Below are 25,825 nucleotides of genomic sequence, written 5' to 3' on the forward strand. Positions count from 1 at the left end.
CCAAAACCTATGGGAGGCAGCAAAAGCAGTTCTAAGAGGGAAGTTTATAGCTATACAAGCCTACCTCAAAAACAAGTAACAATCTAACATTACACCTAAAGGAGCTAGAGAAAGAAAAACAAACCAAACCCAAAGTTAGCAGAAGGAAAGAAATCATAAAGATCAGAGCAGAAATAAATGAAATAGAAACAAAGAAAACAGTAGCAAAGATCAATAGAACTAAAAGCTGGTTCTTTGAGAAGATAAACAAAATTGATAAACCATTAGCCAGACTCATCAAGAAAAAGAGGGAGCGGACTCAAATCAATAAAATTAGAAATGACAAAGGAGAAATCACAACTGACATGGCAGAAATACAAAGGATTATAAGAGATTACGACAAACAACTATGCCAATAAAATAGACAACCTAGAAGAAATGGACAAATTCTTAGAAAGGTATAACCTTCCAAGACTGAACCAGGAAGAAATAGAAAATATGAACAGACCAATCACAAGTAATGAAGTTGAAACTGTGATTAAAAATCTTCTAACAAACGTCCAGGACCAGATGGTTTCACACGTGAATTTTGTCAAACATTTAGAGAAGAGCTGACACCCATCCTTCTCAAACTCTTCCAAAAAATAGCAGAGGAAGGAAAGCTCCAAAACTCATTCTATGAGGCCACCATCATCCTGATACCAAAACCAGACAAAGATACTACAAAAAAAGAAAATTACAGACCAATATCACTGATGAATATAGATGCAAAAATCCTCAACAAAATACTAGCAAACAGAATCCAACAACACATAAAAAGGATCATACACCACGATCAAGTGGGATTTATCCTAGGGATGCAAGGATTCTTCAGTATATGCAAATCAATCAATGTAATACAGCATATTAGCAAATTGAAGAATAAAAACCATATGATCATCTCAATAGATGCAGAAAAAGCTTTTGACAAAATTCAACACCCATTTATGATAAATACTTTCCAGAAAGTGGGCATAGAGGGAACTACCTCAACATAATAAAGGCCATATATGACAAACCCACAGCAAACATCATTCTCAATGGTGAAAAACTGAAAGCATTTCCTCTAAGATGAGGAATGAGACAAGGATGTCTACCCTCACCACTGTTATTCAACATAATTTTGGAAGTCCTAGCCAAGGCAACCAGAGAAGAAAAAGAAATAAAAGGAATACAAATTGGAAAAGAAGAAGTAAAACTGTCACTGTTTGCAGATGACATGATAGTATACATTGAGAATCCTAAAGATGCCACCAGAAAACTATTAGAGCTAATTAATGTATTTGGTAAAGTTCCAGGATACAACATTAATGCACAGAAATCTCTTGCATTCGTATACACATCATCCTATACAATGATTTTTCATCATTCCTTCAGATGATGAAAAATCTGAAAGAGAAATTAAGAAACAGTCCCATTTACCATTGCAACAAAAAGAATAAAATACCTAGGAATAAACTGACCTAGGGAGACAAAAGACCTGTATGCAGAAAACTATAAGGCAGTGTTGAAAGAAATTAAAGATGATACCAACAGATGGAGAGATAGATATACCATGTTCTTGGATTGGAAGAATCAATACTGTGAAAATGACTATACTACCCAAAGCAATCTACAGATTCAATGCAATCCCTATCAAATTACCAATGGCATTTTTTACAGAACTAGAACAAAAAACCTTAAATTTTGTATGGAGACACAGAAGACCCCAAATAGCCAAAGCAGTCTTGAGGGAAAAAAGCAGAGCTGGGGGAATCAGACTCCCTGACTTCAGACTAGACTACAAAGCTACAGTAATCAAGACAATATGGTAGTGGCACAAAAACAGAAACATAGATCAATGGAACAGGATAGAAAGCCCAGAGATAACCCCATGCACTTATTGTCAACTAATCTATGACAAAGAAGGCAAGGATATACAATGGAGAAAAGAGAGTCTCTTCAATAAGTTGTACTGGGGAAACTGGACAGCTACATGTAAAAGAATGAAATTAGAACACTCCCTAACACCATACACAAAATTAAACTCAAAATGGATTAGAGACCTAAATGTAAGACTGGACACTATAAAACTCTTAGAGGAAAACATAGGAAGAACACTCTTTGGCATTAAGCACAGCGAGATCTTTTTTGATCCACCTCCTAGAGTAATGGAAATAAAAACAAAAATAAACAAATGGGACCTAATGAAACTTAAAAGCTTTTGCAAAGCAAAGGAAACTACACACAAGTCGAAAAGACAACCCTCAGAATGGGAAAACATACTCGTAGACAAATCAACAGACAAAGGATTAATCTCCAACATATATAAACAGCTCATGCTGCTCAATATTAAAAAAACAACCCAATCAGAAAATGGGCAGAACACCTAAATAGACATTTCTCCAAAGAGGACATACAGGTGGCTAAGAAGCACATGAAAAGCTGCTCAACATCCACTAATCATTAGAGAAATGCAAATCAAAACTACAATGAGGTATCACCTGACACCAGTCAGAATGGGCATCATCAGAAAATCTACAAACAACAAATGCTGGAGAGGGTGTGGAGAAAAGGGGGCCCTCTTGCACTGTTGGCGGGAATGTAAATTGATACAGCCACTATGGAGAACAGTATGGAGGTTCATTAAAAAACTGAAAATAGAATTAACATATGACCCAGCAATCCCACTACTGGGCATATACCCAGAGAAAACCATAATTCAAAAAGACACATGCGCCCCAATGTTCATTGCTGCACTATTTCCAGTAGCCAGGTTATGGAAGCAACCTAAATGCCCATCGACAGACGAATGGATAAAGAAGATGTGGTACCTGTATGCAATGGAATATTACTCAACCATAAAAAGGAACGAAATTGAGTCATTTGTGGAGACGTGGGTGAATCAAGAGACTGTCATAGAGAGTGAAGTAAGCCAGAAAGAGAAAAACAAATATGGTATATTAACACATATCTGTGGAACCTAGAAAAATGATAGAGATGAACCAGTTTGCAGGGCAAAAATAGAGACACAGATGTAGAGAACAAACGTATGGACACCAAGGGGGGAAAGCAGCTGGGAGTGGGGGGATGGTGTGATGAATTGGGAGATTGGGATTGACATGTATTCACTGATGTGTATAAAATGGATGACTAATAAGAGCTTGCTGTATAAAAAAATACAATTAAATTTAAAAAAAAAGAAAAGAAAAAGAAGAAAAAGAAAAGAAAATATTTTGATGGGGGTTCCCTGGTGGTGCAGTGGTTAACAATCCACCTGCCAATGCAGGGGACACGGATGTGAGCCCTGGTCCAGGAAGATCCCACATGCCGTGGAGCAACTAAACCCATGTGCCACAACTACTGAGCCTGCACTTAATTTTTTTTATTTTTTATTTTTTGGTATGCTGGCCTCTCACTGTTGTGGCGTCTCGTTGTGGAGCACAGGCTCCGGACGCGCAGGCTCAGTGGCCATGGCTCAGGGGCCAGCCGCTCCGCGGCACATGGGATCTTCCCGGACCGGGGCATGAACCCGTGTCCCCTGCATCGGCAGGTGGACTCTCAACCACTGCGCCACCAGGGAAGCCCTGAGCCTGCACTTGAGATCCCATGTTCCACGACTACTGAAGCCCGTGTGCCTAGAGCCCATGCACTGGAACAAGAGAAGCCAACACAATGAGAAGCCTGCACACTGCACCAAAGACCCAACGCAGCCAAAAATACATAAATTAATTAATTTAAAAAAATTTAAAATATTTGATGGTAGGAATAAGGAGATAGCCCTTTGCCCTGTGCTTTGGGATCTAGATTTATTTCAGGTGTAGGGATTTAACAGTTTTTTGTGTTTTTTTTTCGGTACGCGGGCCTCTCACTGTTGTGGCCTCTCCTGTTGCGGAGCACAGGCTCCGAACGCGCAGGCTCAGCGGCCATGGCTCACGGGCCCAGCCGCTCCGTGGCATGTGGGATCTTTCCAGACCGGGGCACGAACCCGTGTCCCCTGCATCGGCAGGTGGACTCTCAACCACTTCGCCACCAGGGAAGCCCCAACAGTTGTTTTTTTAAAAGTTTATTTATTATTTATTGTTGTCTGCATTGGGTCTTCGTTGCCGCCCGCGGGCTTTCTCCAGTTGCGGCGAGCAGGGGCTGCTCTTCGTTGAGGTGCACGGGGGCTGCTCTTCATTGTGGTGCGTAGACTTCTCATTGCAGTGGCTTGCTTTGTTGCGGAGCACAGACTCTAGATGCATGGGCTTCAGTAGTTGTGGCTTGCGGGCTCCGTAGTTGTGGCTCATGGGTTCTAGAGCGCAGCCTCAGTAGTTGTGGCACACGGGCTTAGTTGCTCTGCGGCATGTGGGATCTTCCCGGACCAGGGCTGGAACCCATGTCCCCTGCATTGGCAGGCAGATTCTTAACCACTGCGCCACAAGGGAATTCCCTTAACAGTTTTTTTTTAGCTAAAACCCAGCAATTTCTAACAACCATAAGTCTTTTAGTGACAGTAATATTTGCTCTTAATTTACAAATGCAAAAGAGAATTCTAGACCTGATATGAAATACAGTTTGGGGCTTGTAGGAATTTTTCTACCTGAGTAATATTAGGAGTTTCACAAACCTAAGTACAGTTTTTTTAGTTTATTGGGTGTATTTGTATTATTCTATGAGAGAGAATTAAGAATTTCAATTTTTAAAAACATTAAATGTATTGTTTTGACTTTTGCTGGGCCATAAACTGTTTATAAAAATAACGATCATCAGAGATTGTGTCCACAAAGGTTTTAATTTCAGATATTTTGATAGCATCAGTTAAATGCTTTAAGAAACTTTGTGTTGGTAAACATAATACTAGCAATATGCCTGTCTAAAAAGGGTGGGTTGCTTGAGTGTGGTCATGTATGTAGACCGCACTGGACTTCAAATTCACAGATCTGAGTTCTAATTCTCACTGCTTATTGGCTTTGGGACCATAGAGAAGTCTTTTTGAGCCTCTATTTCCTAAGGTATAAGAGGCCTGAGAAAAGCTGCCTCTTAGAGTTATGAGGATCAATTGAGTATTTAGTGAAAGATTATTATAAACTGTTTAAAACTGATAATAACTTCTGACATTTGTGTAGCCCATGACAGCCATTTTCACATATTTTATAAGATCCTCACACCACTCTCAAATGTAGATATTATACTCTTCTTAGAGGTGGAAAAGCTACTGTCATCTCAGCAAGATTAAATGCTTAAGTGATTTGTCTGAGGCCTCTCAGTCAAATGGTAGTTCTGGCACTTTAAATCTATATACCTTTTTTAAAAAAACTTAAATGTGCTATAAAACCAGTATCACTTAAATAGAAGGTAAAAACAAAAATAAGTTAAATAAAAACTAAATGTTAATAAAATCTGTCTGTCGTTGCCTGCTTGAAAGTTCTGAGCCTGAGGCCTGTCTCCTTTTGTCGAAGTGGGAGATTAGCAAGATTTAAGAATGGTGTTAAAGACATACTGACACTTACTGAGAATAATATTTTAATTCTGAATGTTAGAAAAATTGGGGGACAAACATCGAAAAGGTAATACTTTTGTCAGGGTTTTTAAATTTTATGGCACTGTACCACTTAAAATCACCTCCTATACTAGTATTACAGAGGTACTTTCCCATACGTAGGAAACTACATGGTGCTGCTTCATCACATGGCATATATTATTTTAGCCTGTATTTCGTGTTTTCCTTTGTTTATTTGTTGCAGTGTCTGAATATATATCTTTTTTTTAAAACAGAGAGAAAAATGATAGCTACTACTGTGTCCTTTTCAATGATGAACACCATTCATATGACCATGTCATATACAGTCTACAAAGAGCTCTTGACTGTGAGCTCGCAGAGGCGCAGTTGCACACCACTGCCATAGACAAAGAGGTTCGTGAGTGTCATTTGAATTATTATGCTGTCTTCATCAGCTTCCTGGAAATTGGGTGTTGACTGGCCCTTGCCAAGTGCCTTAGTATTGTGTTAGGTACAACCATCCTCTTCATTTATCCTTTATAGCCTAAGTAAATTGGTTGAAACTTGATTTTTCTGTGTGTGTTTAACAGTTTAAGATGACTAATTTTCCTCTTTTGTTCTAAATAATTAGAAAGTTACTGAATATACTTGGCAAAGAGTAGTTAAGAATGTCAGCTCGGGCTTCCCTGGTGGCGCAGTGGTTGAGAGTCCGCCTCCCAACGCAGGGGACGCAGGTTCGTGCCCCGGTCCGGGAAGATCCCACATACTGCGGAGCGGCTGGGCCTGTGAGCCATGGCCTCTGAGCCTGTGCATCCGGAGCCTGTGCTCCGCAATGGGAGGGGCCACAACAGTGAGAGGCCCGTGTACCGCCAAAAAAAAAAAAAAAAAAGAATGTCGGCTCAACCTCAGTCTGTTTCTATAATTATTGAATGAATGAATAAATGCATGAATTATGAGAAGTTGGTTAGTTAACATCATCTCTTAAAACTATTTTAAGAATAATATTGATAGCATGGCTCAGCTTTTATTTAACACTCATCCAAAGCAAAATGTGTTCTTCGGGTATGCAGAAGGAACATTAACCTAATCCCTACCCTCAAGAGGAGGGTAAGATGGTAGAAGAAACATCATGGCACTAGTAATTAGCATTGTGATTCTAGGACTTGAGGAATCAATATCCTGGCCATACCTCTAACCCGCTAGTGGACCACAAGTGTGTTATGGAACACATGATGAAGAATTTTAAGTTTACTCATGAAAACAATCTAAGACATATAATAGGAGTTTAGTAAACCTAACTTATTATTATCTGATAGAAATAGAATATACTACAATAAGTAAATAATTGACATTCTTGCCAAGCAGGAAATCTAGAATCCTAAAGTATAGAAACTCTCCACTAGTGGTATTGAAAGTTCTGAAGCTACATAAAGCTGCTAAACATTTATGTTTATCTTCTAGGTATTGTCAATCTTAGGACTTTTAGGCAGTCAACAAATGATTGATAATTAAGAGCTTATTGGGTCTTTGGGCTTTATATTACTTATTGATTGAGATTGTCAATCTACTACCTAATTCTCATGTTTGTCTATAATTAGGGCCGTCGGGCTGTTAAAGCAGGTGCTTTTGCTGCTTGCCAGGAAGCAAAGGAAGATATAAAGGTAATTTTCTGAATTAGAGTCAAAAAGAGAATTTTAAGAGGAATGCACATTACAAGAGCCCAAGTAAAACAATTATATTGTTGAAGTGGTTTGACATCCTAAGTAAAGATAAGATTGGAGCATTTAGACCCAGAGATTTGGAACTGCAACAGTTATATGATTTCTTTTTTTGAAGAGTAGATTACTTAGTTAAAACAAAAATTTTAAAACTAGTTTGTTTTTAATATTCCTTTCATTTCTAGAGTCATTCAGAAAATGTCTCTCAACATCCACTTCATGTAGAAGTATTGCACTCTGAGGTTATGGCTCATCAGAAATTTGCTTTGCGTCTGGGGTCCTGGATGAATAAAATTATGAGCTATTCAAGTAAGCATATAGCCTATTTTTCTTATTTTTCATAAACTATTATCTTTTTAAATAGCCACAAATTTTAAAATGTCATTGAGTATAAAATAAAATGGTTTTTGTTTATTTTTATACATTTTGTTTATTTTCAGGATTACATTTCAGATGCTGTGAATAATGTTTCATTGGCTCTTGATTCTTTGATATTGACAGAATAATTCTTGATATCAAGTGTAGGATAATTACTGTTAGTTTTTTCATATGTTATTATAGGAAATGTACTTTTGGGAGAAAATACTTTAAGAATAAAAATTATATGACTTTTTTTGTTTGTAGGTGACTTCAGACAGATCTTTTGCCAAGCATGCCTTAGAGAAGAACCTGGCTCTGAGAATCCCTGTCTCATAAGCAGGTTAATGCTTTGGGATGCAAAGCTTTATAAAGGTAGGTAGATCTTTACTTGTGCTTCTTGCCATGAAGCAGAGGAATATTATGACCTTAAAGTGGAGTTTAATCTCTTTTGTTTATTAAATCAGTGAACTTGATAAGATATTATACTTTGAAGGTGAGGTTAACCAATCAATATGTATTCTGTGTTAAAACCCCGGGATATTGCCTTTTAATTATAGTGCCTTTTCATTTACTCAGAACCAGTAAAAAGAGTATGTATGCATTCATTATATGTATGCATACATATATGTATGTATATGTATGCCATTATAAAAGCTATGTTAATTTTCATTTTTAAAATTTAAATGAAGAACCAAAAGTAAAAGGTGAGAGAAAGGTTAAAGGGGATGGAGAAGGGAAAGTACAGAGTAAGAGTAGTCTTTAGTGAAACAGAATGAAAAGGAATGGAGAAAGGTGGGAGAAGTAGGATGCAGTAAGGTACAGGAGTGAGAGGGGTACAGAAAAAGAGGGGAAAGGCATTACATATATGTATTTTAAATTCTAGCTATTAAATATTAATGCAATAAATGCCACTAACATTTGAGTCCTTGAGGTCTATTAGCATGTGAAATATTTTTATAATATTCTGCCACTACTAATAGCTGGAATGTTTTTTTTGCCTTGGTGATACTCCTCCCACCTCCCCAAAAAATGATGTATAGGTGCCCGTAAGATCCTTCACGAATTGATCTTCAGCAGTTTTTTTATGGAGATGGAATACAAAAAATTCTTTGCTATGGAATTTGTGAAGGTAATTGCTCTTTATAAATAGATATCAACAAATAGAAATAGAAAACCATTTTTGTAAGTGAAATAATGGAAACAAAGGGGATAATTATGAAGCAAGAATTTAATTTTATAGTTCATTTCTCTGTCAAAAAGTTCATTTATTTTCACGTTTGGTAGTATGGAAACAGTAGTCTGAGAGAGGAGATAGGTGGAAAATGACCTATTGTTTGCCTAGAAAAAGCAGTAGGAAGTTATCACATTCATGAATACATTTATCTTTTCTAATCATTTGTTAGTAAAATTATAACAAGAGCAGTGACTAGCTGAAAGGCATAGCAGGGAAAAGGAACAGATATACATGCTAAAAGGAGGCAGATATCTGATGGGCAAGAGTTATACTTAACTATTTGAGGCTAGAATATAAAGATAAATCTTATAGCTTTTTAATATTGTTTTATTGATCTATTGTATATCCCTTATATTGTTATAGTTTTTGTCTCTCTCTCTCTCAAGTTAGACTAGTTAGAACATGTACTTCTTTAACCTTCTGCTTTGCCTTATACAGAGGTATCCAGTAAATACTTGTTAGTTTACTCTGATTTTGAGTGGCAGGAAATTCTGTAAAACTTAGGACAGAGGTAGACCCAGGATGGAATTGGAAGCAGAGAGTGAAATAATGATTGTCATAGGCAAATGATACTATGGGATAAGATACCTGCACTTCCTGGATTTTATAAGTAGATTGTTAAAAGCAACTAAGACATTTGGTTTCTTTAAAGGTGATGACAACTCAAATTATCAACTCTATTCTTCTAAAACTCATTAGAGATAGAATATTGGACCATATCTGTGATCTGAAATGAAGTTTTTTCCTTATACAACAGCAGTTCTCCCTCCTTATATGATGTTTTTCTGTATACCATGGTTACCTCTTAAACTTTGTATGAATTCTAATGGTTGAAATTAAATATGTAGGTCAGGGATCTAACACTGTGCTTACATATAATAGATGCTTGATGCATGACTGGATGTATTATTATTTTTGTTCTCCCAAGATATCAGGATTGATTTTCATATTGGTATGCACCAGTATGTATAAGAAGTTGTGTACAGCCAGCATCCATTCTGTTTAAGGCTGGGTTGAATCTGATGGTTGGTTTTCTGGGTCATATCAGCTTTTAAATACTTTCAATATAGTCCCTGCCCTATTCCATTGGGGTAAAATCTGCTAAAGATTGCCCCAGATTCTGTTTGAGAAAGTATATACTACACCTTTGCAGTCGTCTGTGATTTTTACGTGTGTGTGTGTGTGTGTGTGTGTGTGTGTGTGTGTGTGTGTGTGTGTTTGTTGTGTTTTTTAAAAATAGTTCTCAGTATCCAACTATGCTAGTTTGGGTAGATGAATTCATATTCAGTCTTTTGTTATTCTCTTTCTAGTAAATTTTTGTTGACCATAGTATCTCCCCTTAATAAATAGGAGTTATAATACTTGCCATCTTATACATAGGAACAAATATAGCAGCTGTTAAAATTGGGATTTTAAAAGTTTTCAGTACTTATTTATAATTGCTTCTCCACTTATTGTTTTATCTTCCAGTATTATAAGCAGCTACAGAAAGACTATATCAGTGATGATCATGACAGAAGTATCTCTATAACTGCACTCTCAGTTCAGATGTTTACTGTTCCTACTTTGGTATGTATTAATTAGTCTTGGCAATCTTTCTAAGTAATATTTATTTATTATTTAAGAATTTTAGTTAGTGTTGAATTGAATTAAAATAATTTCTGAGTCACTATGCTGGTCTAATTACACGTGGAAAATTGAATAATGCTTCAGTGGTATCTGCACGTGAAAATGCTTTAATGGTACCCAAGGGCTAGGTAATTTGTGGAGTGGGAGTGATGGCACTACCTTGGTCCAAAAGTGCTTATTCCTGCAGGTGAAACCTAGGGATGGTTTCTCAGTGTCTAGAGTAACTTAGGAACAGTGCCTTTTTAATACCAAAAATTTTTTTGTGTGCTATTCTCTTGTTCTTTAGGTTTTTGTTTTTTTTTTATCATTGTTGTTAGGGTGGGGGAATAGAGTAAGATAAAACAAAACAGGAGGAGAGTATAACTGTTGAGCATTTGCATGAGATGGAGCTGCATAGGCCTGGGAGGAGGAGGGTGGAGGATTCTGCTTCCTTTTTATCCTGCTACTTTTCCTGTTTCTTAGGGAAAGTTCCTACTTTCTCTTTTCAAAGGCCAGAGAAAAGAATGGGGAAGAGAAATTGGATTGCGATTAAGGGGGAGATGTCAGAATAGAAAATATATATGACAGAAGCCTGAAGTATATCTGTTTGTTCTACTTTGCTCGCTGTGTGATTAACAGTGGTAAACATTCATGTAAATGAATGTTACACAGGTACGGTGTAACCTGTGTAATGGGCTTGGGGTGTTCAGACAGGTGTTTTCTAGTTGCTGAGGAGTAGGGAATTTTTACTTTTAGAAAATAATTTCTTAGAAATTGCTATCCTGTGAGACTAAGGAGTGTGTTTGATGCTCAACAAACATTTATTCAAAATGATTTACCAACCAAATGAATAAATAAGTAAAGTCCATACTATAATGAGTTAATACTAAAGACAATATTCTTCACATGTTCTGCAGGCTCGACATCTTATTGAAGAGCAAAATGTTATCTCTGTCATCACTGAAACTCTGCTGGAAGTTTTGCCTGAGTACTTGGATAGGAACAATAAATTCAACTTCCAGGGTTATAGCCAGGACAAATTGGGAAGAGTATATGCAGTAATATGTGATCTAAAGTAAGTTGTTCGAGTAAAAAGGTGAGGGTACCTGTTAAACACAGTTGTGTTTATTCTGTCCTATATATAAACATCTGATCCTTTTGGTTATCTTGGAATCTTTATAATGATGGCAAGGACAAAGAACTGTTACTGTGATGTCAATAAATGTTTTAAGTGAAGGCTTCTTATAGAGTTAAAATCAGGTCAGTAAAGAAGGTACTGAGGAAGGGCCTCTCACAGGAACTTAGGGTCTCTTGGGGTCACCAAATGAATCTCCATCATGGTCACCATGCCTTCCACTCACTTCCACTCATGTATTTTGGTTCTGTCCCTCTTGCATAGTCTCTTTGTGCTTAGTTTCAGATGATCTTGTTGATGTGAATTTTTTTAACTCCCTTTTTCATACATATGACCAAGTATTCATCAGGGGTTTCTTAAGTTTTTCTCCCTGAAGAAATGGAGTTTCCTTTTAAAGTAAAGTTGGAATCATATGATAGGTTACATTTGGGATCATTGGACCTAAAAGGAAATAAATTTCTAATTTTTTTAGAAATAGATGGTGACTACTATAAGGATTATGCTGTATAAAGTATTCAATAAATCATAAACTTAATTATTTTAAGAATATATTAAGACAAAATATGTTTCATTTAGTTCACTATTAAAAAAAGAGCTCTAAGATATATATGATTACTTATTCTAGTCCCTACGTGAATAAAATCATTCTAATTTTGTCCACTTCTTCTAGTGACCATGTAAAGTATAGAGAGCTGGAAACAAGTTTCTAAACCAACCTAGAAATAGTTTACTCTAGTTAGAAAAATACATTTGACAGATTTCTGGAACTATGCATTGGATCCTTGATATTACTCAGAAAAATGTTTCCAGACCCTTTCAAATTCTGCAATTTCTAAACAGGATTATGACATGTAATTCTTTCTTTAAAGTTCAGTAAATCGTTATGTTATCATATCTTCAGTACAAGTTGAGATGGTGATGAGTTCAGTAGTGAATTACCATTTAGACAGTGTGATTCACAAATTATGCATAATTTACAATATGCAAAACAAATAAAAAATATACAAAAACTCCAAATGGCAGTACTTAAAGTTTAGTGTTAAATCAGTGTATTTATCATTCCTTTGGTCTACTGTATAGGAAAAATCTCTTTCTGTGGTTCTCATTACTCTGAAGTATTCTTATAACAGAGTTATTTTTCTGTCCAGAGAAGTGCATAATCACATCATTGTTTTGTCTTATTTTATTTTGTGGATCTCTGACTATAATTATTCTCTGTGGTAAATAATTTAGAGTTAATGCATCCCTAGATACTTACCCCTATGGTAAAACTTTAGGGTCCCTGGTTGGGAAGGAATTTTAAAGTTTTCCCACTCATCTGATGCTCACAACTGCTCTCCTACATCCTTACATAAGTAGAGATATCTCTAATGAAAAGGAGAAGGGAAAATTAATGTCTTTTGAGGACCTGATTAGCAGATATTGTGTTAGACTTCTCATGTAATTCACTCTCACAAGGGTCCTGTGTTATTTATTAGTAACTGCTATGTGCTAAGAAGCTTTACTTATTTTACTTCATTTTATTCTTGCAACATTCTCATAAGGTAGGTGATATCTTTATTTGTAGCTTATAATTATTTGCCTAAGGTCACAAAACTAGTAAGTGGCAGAATTTGGATTTGAGCCTAACATTATTTATCTGTAATACTCATGTTCCTTTCACTACATTATGTAGCTTCACAGACTGCATAAACAACAACAAAGCCTTCTCTGAAACCTGGCCTAAAACACCAATCAGATATACCCTTCATTTAACAAATAATTACTGAGCCCCATTTCTCAGTCTCTCATTGTAGAAATTTTGTAGTCATTCTTATTATTTCCCCATATACTTACTCATTCACCACTTCTTCCTGAAGCCCTGCTTATTTTTAAATCAGTTAGAAATAACCACAAATACTTAATGCCTTTTAACTGTTTCTAGAATAAAGTACAGATTCTTCCAGAATTTGTAGCTCTTCATAGTCTCACTTTATATACTACTTATCTGACTGTACCTCAGCATGAAATAAGTTTATTGGTCCTAGCAGAAGCTCTGTTCAGCCTGCCTCAGGAAATTTTCATTCTCTCAAAGCAGTGCATTCTAACCCTTGAGTAGCCCCTTCCAACTTTTAGAAAGTTTATTTTATATTGAAATCTGTCTTTTTGTAGCTTTCATTATGTGGCTCTAGCTCACCCTTTGTCCATTCAGAGCAACTCAGTGCTCATTTAACTTGACGTATTTGAAGACAGCAGGCATATCTGACAACTCTTTTTTATGTTAAGTTGCATCATTTTCTTTAAATATACCCATTTCATATTTAAAATTCCTTCTACATTATTGTCCTTCGCTACTGAAGCTGTTTTAGTTGACTGTATACCACTTAAGGTATATGCCAAGAAATGAACACAGTACTCTGAGGTCTGTGTAGTAGAAGGAAGGGATTATTACCTCTCTCATTCTAAATAAATACACCTGTATTAATTTAGTTTCATTTGTCACTCACTCTATGGAAGGTATCTGTTGGGATATTATGGAAATGAAACTTAGAAAAGAGATGCAGTTGAACCTTGGTTCTGTTAAGTGAATATTGTCCTTTTATTACTCTAACTTGTTCCTTCCTTTTTCTGAAAAGTATAGCATATTCTCAATGCAAGTCACCCTCTTCCTCTCCTACTCTGTCCCACCCTCTCCTTCCACTGCTTTTACCACCTATTTTTATCTGCAGACTGCTTTTCTTTTCCTTTCCTTCCTTACTCTTTCCTTTCTTCCTATCTCTTACATCTTCTTTACTTCCTAGGTCTCCTACAGGGGTCGGGCATGAACTATGTGAAACTAGAAATGTAAATTTTCTTCTCTAGATCAGTGCTTCTCAAATATTAATATGAATGCAAATCTTTATGGGAGCTTGTTAAAATGCAGATTATTACTCAGTAGATTCTGCATTTCTAAAGATTCAGTTGATGCTGATGCTTCTGGTTTGTGAACCAACCTTTTGAGTAGCAGTGCTCTAGAAAACAGCCAAACTTTGATGCCATTTGTTCATTGTGGTAGAGTTTAAACTTTAGTCTTTTTTACTTTAAAAGAAAGATTTAGAATGTAATTAGTATATTTCAAAGTTTTCTTTGATAAAGTCCTGATGATTTTTTTTTTTTTTTTTTTTTTTTGCGGTACGCGGGCCTCTCACTGTTGTGGCCTCTCCCGTTGCAGAGCACAGGCTCCGGACGTGCAGGCTCAGTGGCCATGGCTCACGGGCCCAGCCGCTCCGCGGCATGTGGGATCCTCCCAGACCGGGGCACGAACCCGTGTCCCCTGCATCAGCAGGCAGACACTCATCCACTGCGCCACCAGGGAAGCCCCTGATGATTGTATTTTAACTTTCAACATATTAATGGATATTTAAAGAAAGGGAAAATTAAACCACAATCCTTACTATCTTTATGAATAAAACTAATTTTTCCTCCATCTTTTTGCCATGTCTTTTATGTTCAGCATTACTTCCTTTGTGCCCTTTTTTTGGGAGCTTAACATTGGATAACAGTGTCCAGTATACATATCTGTTTTCCCATCTGCACTTTGAACCTCAAGGGTAGGGTGTCTGGTTCATGTTTATGTTCCTGATACCTGGTGTGTAATAGGAATTGATTTGGGTTGACTGAGTGCAAAATAATTTTTAATAATTGTTAATGATTCCTTCCTGAGAAGTTATTTTGTGATAAACCATGTTCCCACTGGATATGAAAACAGCCATTGTCTTTACAGCCAAAAGAAGTATTGGTCTTGTAAATTATAGGCTAAAATGGGTCTGTTTATCTTATGAAACAAATACATTCTGATATGTAAGCCACGATGACATAGGTGCTTATATCCTTCTTCTGGGTTCTGGGCGAAGAAAGCCTGGAGGTAGGAAGTCTGTTCCAAATTTCCTGACCCACCAGCAGTAGTATATCTATGGTACTGAAATCAGGTAGCAGGAATGAATGGCTCTGGGAACCAGTGCAGAATAGTCACACAAAGTTGTACAAATCTTTAGTCATTACATACTGAGCAGCAGTAACAAAGGTATTGAATCCTCAGGCCAAACTACTATAATTCTCATGACTGCATGCTTTAGGGGAAAATGTGTGTCATTTTAATGCACAAAAATATTTTATAACTTACAAAATATTCTGAAATAGTTTGCACAACCAGTATACATCATGCACATGTAGTTTTGACATGCATTTTGAGGCTGAAGGGATTTCAACTGGTCCTTTGGGTGAAGGGTATGAACAGTTCTAGAAAATTTGTACTGTGGTTGTCCAGCTGTGACAGGCTAGATTCACTTAATCAGACTAACTTTTGAGTGGAGAAGTCAGGCTTAGCTTTGACATCTGCCTCTCATACGTAGAGCATTCACATTTTGCTGATATAATTCTAGCACTGCCTAGAGTTGTAAGAAATTAGAATTCATAATTTTGATGAATCAACATTATCTATAGCCCTGAGAACCTTAAAATTATTCCAAAATAGGAAAGTGAAATGTTTCTTTGTCTCTTGAAATGATAGGTATATCCTCATCAGCAAGCCCGCAGTGTGGACGGAAAGATTAAGAATGCAGTTCCTTGAAGGCTTTAGATCTTTTTTGAAGATTCTTACCTGTATGCAGGTATGATAGTTCTTCTGTACATCAGTAAGATAAATTTATTTTAAAAAATTTAACCCCAATCTTTAATGTCTTGTTTTGTTTTGAGCAAATTATGTTTTTTATTTGAGAAAGGATAAATCTAGCAAAATAGAAGTAAAATTTAAACACTGCCTCACTGATTCTGCTTTAATAGATCTTTCTGAATAGCTTAGTTAACTGCAGTTGTTACTATTAATGTTTATTTATGCTTACTATGTGATAACTGTAGTAAGCACTTTCATGCATTCTTTCTTTTGAGCTTCATAGCAATCTTATGAGGTAGTTACTATTATTATCCCCCTTTTACCTATAAGGGAATCATAGCTTAGAAATAATTTGACCAGGGTCATACAGCTAGAAAAGTGACAGAGTTATGATTTGAACCCGTGCGTTCTGACCTAGTGTAACAGCTATGTTAAAAAACTACACATACATGAATATAAATCCTGATGATTTTATATTTTGCCAGTGGAAGAGCAAAGAAAGAGGGCCCATATGTATATGTTAACCACTTTTTTCTTGTAGGGAATGGAAGAAATCAGAAGACAGGTTGGGCAACACATAGAAGTGGATCCTGACTGGGAGGCTGCCATTGCTATACAGATGCAATTGAAGAACATTTTACTAATGTTCCAAGAGTGGTGCGCTTGTGATGTAAGTAAAATTTGTTAGAAGGATCTGTGCCTTTTTAAGTGTTCTGATTGTTATTAATAGTATAGTTTTATGTTGCAACTTCCTTGATGTAAAGTTTTATTGCTTAAATAGTTTCTTATATGTTTGAATTATCTTATTAAATTTGTAGTTTTTTACACTTAATTAGAAAATGTGCTCCATGGCATTCCATTTACCTTTGGGAATAGTGGAGTTTAAAAAATACAGCACACACTAATCAATTAATAAATTAATTATTGATAAATTTATTTCCTTGGACATGAATATTAATAATAAAATTAGGACTAGACTTTTAAATATTCCAACAGTGGAGGGGTGTAGATATTTATTCAATCAAGAGCCTTGTTATGTGAGTTAAACCATTAAGAAAATTAATTTTAGTTATTTATTTTTTAATTAATTTATTTATTTTTGGCTGCGTTGGGTCTTCGTTGCTGTGTACAGGCTTTCTCTAGTTGCGGCGAGCGGGGGCTACTCTTCGTTGCAGTGTGCGGGCTTCTCATTGCAGTGGCTTCTCTTGTTGCAGAGCACAGGCTCTAGGCGCGTGGGCTTCAGTAGTTGTGGCATGCAGGCTCAGTAGTTGTGGCTCTCAGGGTCTAGAGCTCAGGCTCAGTAGTTGTGGCGCTTGGGCTTAGTTGCACCACAGCATGTGAGATCTTCCTGGAGCAGGGCTCGAACCCATGTCCCCTTCATTGGCAGGCAGATTCTTTTTTAAAATAAATTCATTTATTTACTTTTGGCTGTGTTGGGTCTTCGTTTCTGTGCGAGGACTTTCTCTAGTTGCGGCGAGCGGGGGCCACTCTTCATCGCTGTGCGCGGGCCTCTCACTGTCACGGCCTCTCTTGTTGCAGAGGACAGGCTCCAGACGCGCAGGCTCAGTAGTTGTGGCTCACGGGCCCAGTTGCTCCGCGGCATGTGGGATCTTCCCAGACCAAGGCTCGAACCCATGTTCCCTGCATTGGCATGCAGACTCTCAACCACTGTGCCACCAGGGAAGCCCCTAGCAGGCAGATTTTTAACGACTGTGCCACCAGGGAAGTCCAAGAAAATTAATTTTAAAATATAGAACTAATGTTTTTCCTTAAGCAATAATTTTATTTATTTTATTTTTGGCTGCGTTGGGTTTTAGTTGCAGCACATGGGATCTTCGTTGTGGCATGTGGGATCCTCTGCTGTGGCATGCGTCCTCCTCTTTGCAGTGTGTGGTCTTCTCTAGTTGTGGCCTGCATGCAGTAGTTGCGGCGTGCGGGCTTAGTTGCCCCATGGCATGTGGGATCTTAGTTCACCAACCAGGGATTGAACCCATGTCCCCTGCATTGGAAGGCTGATTCTTAACCACTGGACCTCCAGCGAAGTCCCCTCCTTAAGCAATAATTTTAGACCATAATGCTCTTTAAACACGTAATCCTACTCCAGACTCCCTTTGGAGAAGATGACCTCATTTATTTCTGTTCTGAGAAAATTAACATTATCTAAGTCAAATTCTTTCATCTTCTCCAGTTTCTCTGTACATCTCACTATAGTCAATTCACTGAGTTTCTATATATCTTCACTATTGGTCTCTTTCATTTTCCTCTTTCTAAAAGTGATGTCTCTACCTAGGCTCTTGGTCCCAACCTATATTTCTTCTTCCTGGAGTTTGCTTCCTCAGTTGTCTCCTCTGGTATTTCCCACTCTTTCATTCGTCTGCCTGTAAACACACAGGACTCTCCTATTCTTAAGAACAGTGAGAATAAAAGCCCCCTTACTTGTCATTGCTACCTCATGAACTGTATTTTATCTCTCTCTTTTCCTCATCTGCTCCACCACCAGCCATTGGTCATGGGTTCAGAGTGGCGGTCACGCTCACAGACACAATAGACTTTAATCTAGCACAGCAGCTGTATAGAACAATAAGGACAGGAAATATTGTCCAGCAACTACCACAGCACATATTTTTTGGCTCCCCTCATCTTTATGAAGGGCATGCTTAATTGTTGGAGACGAAGTCAAAGAGTGTGGTGTTCATGTTGACATCTGCAAAACCTCCTGAAGTCATCTACATTTACTGTCGCCACTCTTTAGCTTCTAAAACTTCTTTAGAGCCAGGCTTCTGCCCTTACCAATTGGTAGGAACTGCTTTTTGAAAAACTTTCAAAGGATCTATTCAGTAACCAAATTCAGAGGTCTTTTCTAAGTCCCCCATCTTCCTTAAATGTCTGTAACATTGTATTCTTTTGAGAACCTTAATCATTTTGAAACTCCTTCCCTCTGATTTTCACAAACTTACTTATCCTAATATTTCTCTTATTGATTACCCATTTTCAATCAATGATTGCCTTTTTTCCCCTCACTTCCTTCTGCCTACTAAATAAGACATTCCCCAATGTTTTCTTTTTCTTACAGATCTTTTATTTCTACCACCCCAATTAAAACTTCGTAAGATAACTTTCCCAAACTATAGAATCACTTCTGTTTGTGTGCTACACATTACTGCTTGGATCTTACATTTGCATTTCAAACTCAGAGTATATTAAATTGATTTGTCATCATTTCATTCTACTTCCAGCTTGCATTTTTTCTTCTTGACTCCCTTATTCTGTTCATGACACCATGATTCATACGTTCATCCATACAGGAAATCTGAGAGCCACTGTGTTCTGTGTGTTAGATGTTAACAGACTTTTGAGGGGGGGAGAAAGTTTTATGTTCATGTAAGATCGGGAAATGCTAGGTTGAACAAAATCAACCATGATTTTTTAAGCCACTGAACTTCTCAAACCCTTTGATCAATCAGCGTTCTCGGACTTCCCTGGTGGCTCAGTGGTTAAGAATCCACCTGCCAGTGCAGGGGACACTGGTTCAAGCCCTGGTCTGGGAAGATCCCACATGCCGTGGAGAGCTAAGCCCGTGTGCCACAACTACTGAGCCTGCGTGCTGCAACTACTGAAGCCCATGTGCCTAGAGCCCATGCTCTGCAACAAGATAAGCCACTGCAATGAGAAGCCTGCGCACGTCAATGAAGAGTAGCCCCCGCTCGCCGCAGCTAGAGAAAGCCCTCACGCAGCAACGAAGAACCAACACAGCAAAAACTAACTAAATAAATTTATTTAAAGAAAAAAATTAATGTGCTCATTTCTAAGAGAGATATTCCCAAAATTTATTTAACTATAGAATTCCTTTTTTCAAGATAAAATCAGTGAGAAATACTCTTAAAAAGTGACCTTTGACTCATTTTCCTGCCATACTCACCCAGATTTGAGTCTTCCTTATCCTAAATTTATTTTATAATCCTAACTTATTTCCTATGGGTTTATTCTTTTTTGCCCTGACTGCCCCCACCCTAGTTTGAGTCCCTTATCACCTTACACTTAACTTAGTAATAAACTTTCTATTGGTTTCCTTGTCTCCTAACACTACTGTCTCCAATCTGTTACCTTCAGTGACACCCACTAATTCTTCTTGAAGCAATATGTTGACTACATTATTACACTTCAGACAGTATCAGTATATTCAACTTTACATGGCAACGCAAGGCATATTTCCAGTTTAATTGCTCATTAATTCTGTCCATAAACCCTTTGATTTATCTAGTTTTTATTCCTTTCCATTGCCCGAACAGGAGTTATTACTTCCCCTTATTTCTCTTTGTTTATTCTGTATCTCTGCTTACAGTGCCACCATCTCTCCATCTTCCCGCCATACTTAAATTCTGCATATTCTTTCAAACCCCACTCAAAAGCTTTTTAAAAAAATTTATTTATTTATTTATTTTTGGCTATGTTGGGTCTTTGTTGCTGCACGCGGGCTTTCTCTAGTTCCGGCGAGTGGTGGCTACTCTTTGTTGCAGTGCGCGGGCTTCTCATTGCAGTGGCTTCTCTTGTTGCAGAGCACAGGCTCTAAGCACGTGGGCTTCAGCAGTTGTGGCACGTGGGCTCAGTAGTTGTGGCTTGTGGGCTCTAGAGCGCAGCCTCAGTATGTGGCACACGGGCTTAGTTGCTCCATGGCATGTGGGATCTTCCTGCACGAGGGCTTGAACCTGTGTCCCCTGCATTGGCAGGTGGATTCTTAACCACTGTGCCACCAGGGAAGCCCCTCAAAAGCTACTTTTGCAAACAAGTATTCCCAGTTGTTTGTGATTCTTTTTTTTTTTTTTTTTGCCCTATTAAGGTTATTAGTTTATACCACTTACGTGGCTTACAATTTTTTACTTAGATTGTGTGTGATGTGTGTCTGACTGTCATAATATTTCCTACAGGTTTGCAGATCCTGTTGATGTAGCTCTAGTAACACATCAAACAATTTTGTGCTTGTATTTAGTGAATATATACTGAATGATGTAATAAAGTAGATAACTTGTCAATTTATTTGCATTTTTATTTTCCTTTTAGGAGGAACTCTTACTGGTGGCTTATAAAGAATGTCATAAAGCTGTGATGAGGTGCAGTACAAGTTTCAAATCTAGTAGCAAAACAGTAGTACAATTGTGTGGTCATACTTTGGAAACTAAATCCTACAGAGTATCTGAAGATCTTGTAAGCATACATCTGCCAGTCTCTAGGACTCTTGCTGGTGAGTGTTTATTTGGTTTTTGTTTGTTTCTGTTAGCTTTGTTTTCTAGACATTCATATTAGAATCAGTACTATTTTTGTTCTCAGTATGCACAGACATACTCGGATCAGATACTGCAGTTAAAAGCTGTCACTATCCTTCAAAGAGCTGTGACCAGAACGTCTAAGGGTGCTACCTGGGCTTTTTGTTATCTTGGTCAACTAATGGATCCTTATACTATATACTTAAGGACTAACTTGGTAATTTATTGCCTAACCAGATGTAAATGTAGGAAAATCTTGTTGCTGTTTTTTCACCCTCTTCTCTTCCTGATTGCACCAGTGTGTTCACTGTGTCACTGTTCCTTTCACCACTAAAAGAAAGAAATCATAGATTTTCTTTAATCATCCTTTGATTTGCATTTCTATGTAAATCGACCATGTCAGTGTCTTTTTCTTTTAACAACTTTGTATAAGTGTACATAATTATATTTTTAATTGTGGTAAAATATATATAACATAAAGTTTACCATTTTAATCATTTTTTAAGTATATAGTTCAGTGACATTAAGTACATTCACATTGTTGTACAGCCATCACCACCATCCATATCCAGAATTCTTTCCATCTTCCCAATCTGAAATTTGTGCCCATTTAACATAACTCCTCATTCCCTGCTCCCTACAGTCTCTGATTTTCTGCCTCTATGACTTGACTACTCTAGGTACCTCATATAAGTGAAATCATACTCATATCCTTTTATAACTGGATTATTTCACTTAGCATAATGTCCTCAGAGTTCATCCATGTTGTAGTATATGTCAGATTTCCTTCATTTTTAAGGTTGAATAATATTCCACAGTATGTATATACCACGTTTTGTTTATTCATCCTCCAGTAGATGCTTGGGTTGCTTACATCTTTTGGCTATTGTTGAATAATGTTGCCATGAACACAGGTGTCCAAATATGCACTTGAGTGCTTGTTTTCAATTCTTGGGGTATATACCCATAAAGTGGAATTGCTGGATCATAAGGTAATTCTACTTTTTAATTTTTTGAGGAACCACCATACTGTTTTCCATAGCAGCTGCACCATCTTACATTCTCAGAAGCAGAGCACAAGGATTCCAATTTCTTTACATCCTCATCAACACTTATTTTTTGTTTTTTAAATAGCCATCCTAATGAGTGTGAAGTGGTATCTCCTTGTGGTTTTGATTTGCATTTCCTTAATAATTAGTGATACTGACCATCTTTTCCTGTGCTTACTGGCCATATGTATATCTTCTTTGGAGAAAGGTCTGTTCAAGTCCTTTGTCTATTTTTTAATCAGATTTTGTTGTTGAGTTATTGGAGTTCTTTGTATATTCTGGATATTAACTGCTTATCAGATATATGGTTTGCAGATATTTTCTCCCATTCTGTGAGTTGCCTTTTCACTCTGTTGATAGTGTCCTTTGATGCACAGAAGTTTTTAACTTGGTGTAGTCTCATTTATTCTCCCTTTGGTTGCCTGTACTTTTGGTGTCATATCCAAGAAATTATGGCCAAATCCAATGTTATGAAGCCTTTTCCCTATGTTATTTTCTAAGAGTTTTATGGTTTTAGCTCCTGTGTTCAGATCTTTGATTCATTTTTAGTTAATTTTTGTATATGGTATAATTGACATGATTTTATGTCACTTCTGTTTTTATAAAAAGAAATACCAAGATTCGTTTTTATTTGTTTTTATTTTACTGAAGTATAGTTGATTTACGTGTTGTGTTTAATTTCTGCTGTACAGTAAAATGACTCAGCTATATGTATATATACATTCTTTTTCATATTCTTTACCATTATGGTTTACCACAGGATATTGAATACAGTTCCCTGTGCTATACAGTAGGACTGTGTTGTTTATAAGTTTTTATTTCTTTTGATGCTTGGTTAAGAGGAGAATAATTTCTTAAGAGGCAGAATATTATTTTTATATAATTTATAAGCACACCTTGTACAATGTAGGATCTTAAATATGTTAGTAAAACTGTTTCAAAATTAGAAATCAAATGTTTGCATTCTGAGATGTCATTTCTAAACTCAATAAACGTATGTTTAAATCTCACAAGTTTTCAAACTTGATGAGTTAGCTAGGAAACAAATCAGCTGGGTTTATTGCTTTCTCATTTTTCTCTCTTTTTTTTTAACCTTTAGGTCTTCATGTGCGTTTAAGCAGGCTGGGTGCTATTTCAAGACTGCATGAATTTGTGCCTTTTGTAAGTGACTCTATTAAATGTTGATTTGCTTATATTCTATTTCTAAATACCTCTTTTTAAAAAAATTATTTATTTATTTATTTTTGGCTGTGTTGGGTCTTCGTTGCTGTGCATGGGCTTTCTCTAGTTGTGGCGAGCGGGGGCTACTCTTCGTTGCAGTGCGTGCGCTTCTCACTGCGGTGGCTTCTCTTGTTGCGGAGCACAGGCTCTAGGTGCATGGACTTAGTTGCTCCACGGCATGTGGGATCTTCCCGGACCGGGGCTCGAACCGGTGTTCCCTGCATTGGCAGGCAGATTCTTAACCACTGCGCCACCAGGGAAGTCCCGTCTAAATACCTCTTGGTTGAGTGGGAAGAAAAAGAACATTTTGAAATCATGGGGACTTGGAGTCATCTAGTTCAAGCCCTCAGTTTTACAGATGAGAAAACTGAGCAATGTATAGTGGTGTAACATCCAAGCCCTCTGGGAAATAATGGAATTGATCTCACTCTGTTTCAGGAGGATTTTCAAGTAGAGGTACTAGTGGAATATCCTTTGCGTTGTCTGGTATTGGTTGCCCAGGTTGTTGCTGAGATGTGGCGAAGAAATGGGCTGTCTCTCATTAGCCAGGTATGGCAAGGCCTATTGTTCACACTATGAGTGTGTTGATTTTCTGCTTGTTTTTTCTTTTATATGTTTTACTTTGTGTCCCTGGATTTTGCTGAGTATTTGTTTTGTGTTCTCTTATATAAACTCAGAAATGAAAGTTCTAGTGGCCATATAGACATTTATCCTTTAATACTGTTAAGTGGGTAGATTAGGTGAAAGCCAGTAGTACCAGGAACCATCCCACCAATATATGTCTTTTCTGAAGATTACTTGGGAACATGTAATCTTCCCACCACCAGTCTTAATGGAAGGGCATTGTTTCCCTCTGTTGTAGAGCAAATAAGGAGAAGTGCTTTTCCTAAGTGGTGGGGAAACAGGGCTTGTAAAGATACCACTTGGGAGAAAAATAGTGTTATGATTGATTGTAGAAATTGGTTTACTTTATTGAAGTGGGCATTTTAAACTTAAGGGAAGTAAATTCTTTTGTTACGCATGTTGAGAGTAATAACTAGTATAGAGCATTTTTAACTCTGAATGATTTTCATGCCGTATTTTCTCACTTCATCCTCACAAATCCCTTAAAATGATTTGTAGATTTACAGCTTATTTTTTGCCACAAAGGAGTTCTTGGGGTTTCTAGTTTAGAGAAAATTTTAAGAATTCTGTTTGAAATAAAATGATTCTTTTAGCTTCTGTTCCCCTTTTTATTTTATAGGTGTTTTATTACCAAGATGTTAAGTGCAGAGAAGAAATGTATGATAAAGATATCATTATGCTTCAGGTACCTATTTAAATTACCTCTGATATTTGTGTTAACCTTCCTTCTTAGGTTCCTTATAATAAACGAAGATATTGTAACTATTGTTAACTTCACTTAAATTTTTCTCACTGTTGAAATGAATATAGTATCATAGAAGCAGAAGGGACTACTGCATTATCTTCTGCAGATTTACCTTATAATTTTTTCTCACAGTCCTACTGGAGACAAAATGTTTCTCCATTGAATACATGAGAACTGTGGTACTTGATTTCTTTCACAGATTGGTGCATCTTTAATGGATCCCAACAAATTCTTATTACTGGTACTTCAGAGGTATGAACTTGCTGATGCTTTTAACAAGACCATATCCACAAAAGACCAGGTAAGTGACAGAAACTGATAAGTAAATTAATTCCAAAGGAAATATTATTTTAAAAATTTTAATCATATTTAAGATTTTTATTTATTTATGTATATCTCCAGAAATCAGGCACATATGTAAAACATACATATACACACATATATTCTTTTTACTCTATAAAAATTAGAATATAGTTGGCCCTCCATATCCATGGATACAGAATCCCAACTGTACTAGCCATTTTATATAAGGGACTTGAGCATCTGTGGATTTTGGTATCTGCAGGGGTCCTAGAACCAGTCCCCTGCAGATACTGAGTGATGACTGTGTATAGATTAACAAAAAGGAGAAGAAAAATCACATGAAACTCTGCCTCCTAGAAATGATCACTTTTAAAGTTTTGGTGTCTTTTTTTTTTTTTTTAACATCTTTATTGGGGTATAATTGCTTAATTGTGTGTTAGTTTCTGCTTTATAACAAA

The 25,825-nt window shown here is 36.9% G+C and overlaps 1 protein-coding gene across 5 annotated transcripts in view; it reads left to right on the forward strand.

Annotated features, from left to right (window-relative positions):
* The window catches only part of UBR1 (ubiquitin protein ligase E3 component n-recognin 1), a 168,866-nt gene that overhangs the window by 69,189 nt on the left and 73,852 nt on the right, over window positions 1–25,825 (forward strand). For 3 of the 5 annotated variants that reach the window (XM_029237186.1, XM_029237188.1, XM_029237189.1), the window contains 14 exons: window positions 5,755–5,893; window positions 7,078–7,140; window positions 7,383–7,506; window positions 7,822–7,929; window positions 8,598–8,686; window positions 10,262–10,360; window positions 11,317–11,474; window positions 16,063–16,162; window positions 16,706–16,834; window positions 21,223–21,403; window positions 23,574–23,635; window positions 24,134–24,244; window positions 24,939–25,004; window positions 25,264–25,365. In XM_029237186.1, the coding sequence (XP_029093019.1) occupies window positions 5,755–5,893; window positions 7,078–7,140; window positions 7,383–7,506; window positions 7,822–7,929; window positions 8,598–8,686; window positions 10,262–10,360; window positions 11,317–11,474; window positions 16,063–16,162; window positions 16,706–16,834; window positions 21,223–21,403; window positions 23,574–23,635; window positions 24,134–24,244; window positions 24,939–25,004; window positions 25,264–25,365 (1,531 nt within the window). The remainder of the gene's footprint in view (window positions 1–5,754; window positions 5,894–7,077; window positions 7,141–7,382; window positions 7,507–7,821; window positions 7,930–8,597; window positions 8,687–10,261; window positions 10,361–11,316; window positions 11,475–16,062; window positions 16,163–16,705; window positions 16,835–21,222; window positions 21,404–23,573; window positions 23,636–24,133; window positions 24,245–24,938; window positions 25,005–25,263; window positions 25,366–25,825) is intronic. The other 2 variants (XM_029237187.1, XM_029237190.1) reach the window with 2 other exon arrangements.

The sequence above is a fragment of the Monodon monoceros genome, unplaced genomic scaffold (assembly GCF_005190385.1).
Source record: "Monodon monoceros isolate NGI ecotype Baffin Bay Population unplaced genomic scaffold, NGI_Narwhal_1 Super_Scaffold_21, whole genome shotgun sequence".
In the NCBI taxonomy this organism is placed as follows: domain Eukaryota; kingdom Metazoa; phylum Chordata; class Mammalia; order Artiodactyla; family Monodontidae; genus Monodon; species Monodon monoceros.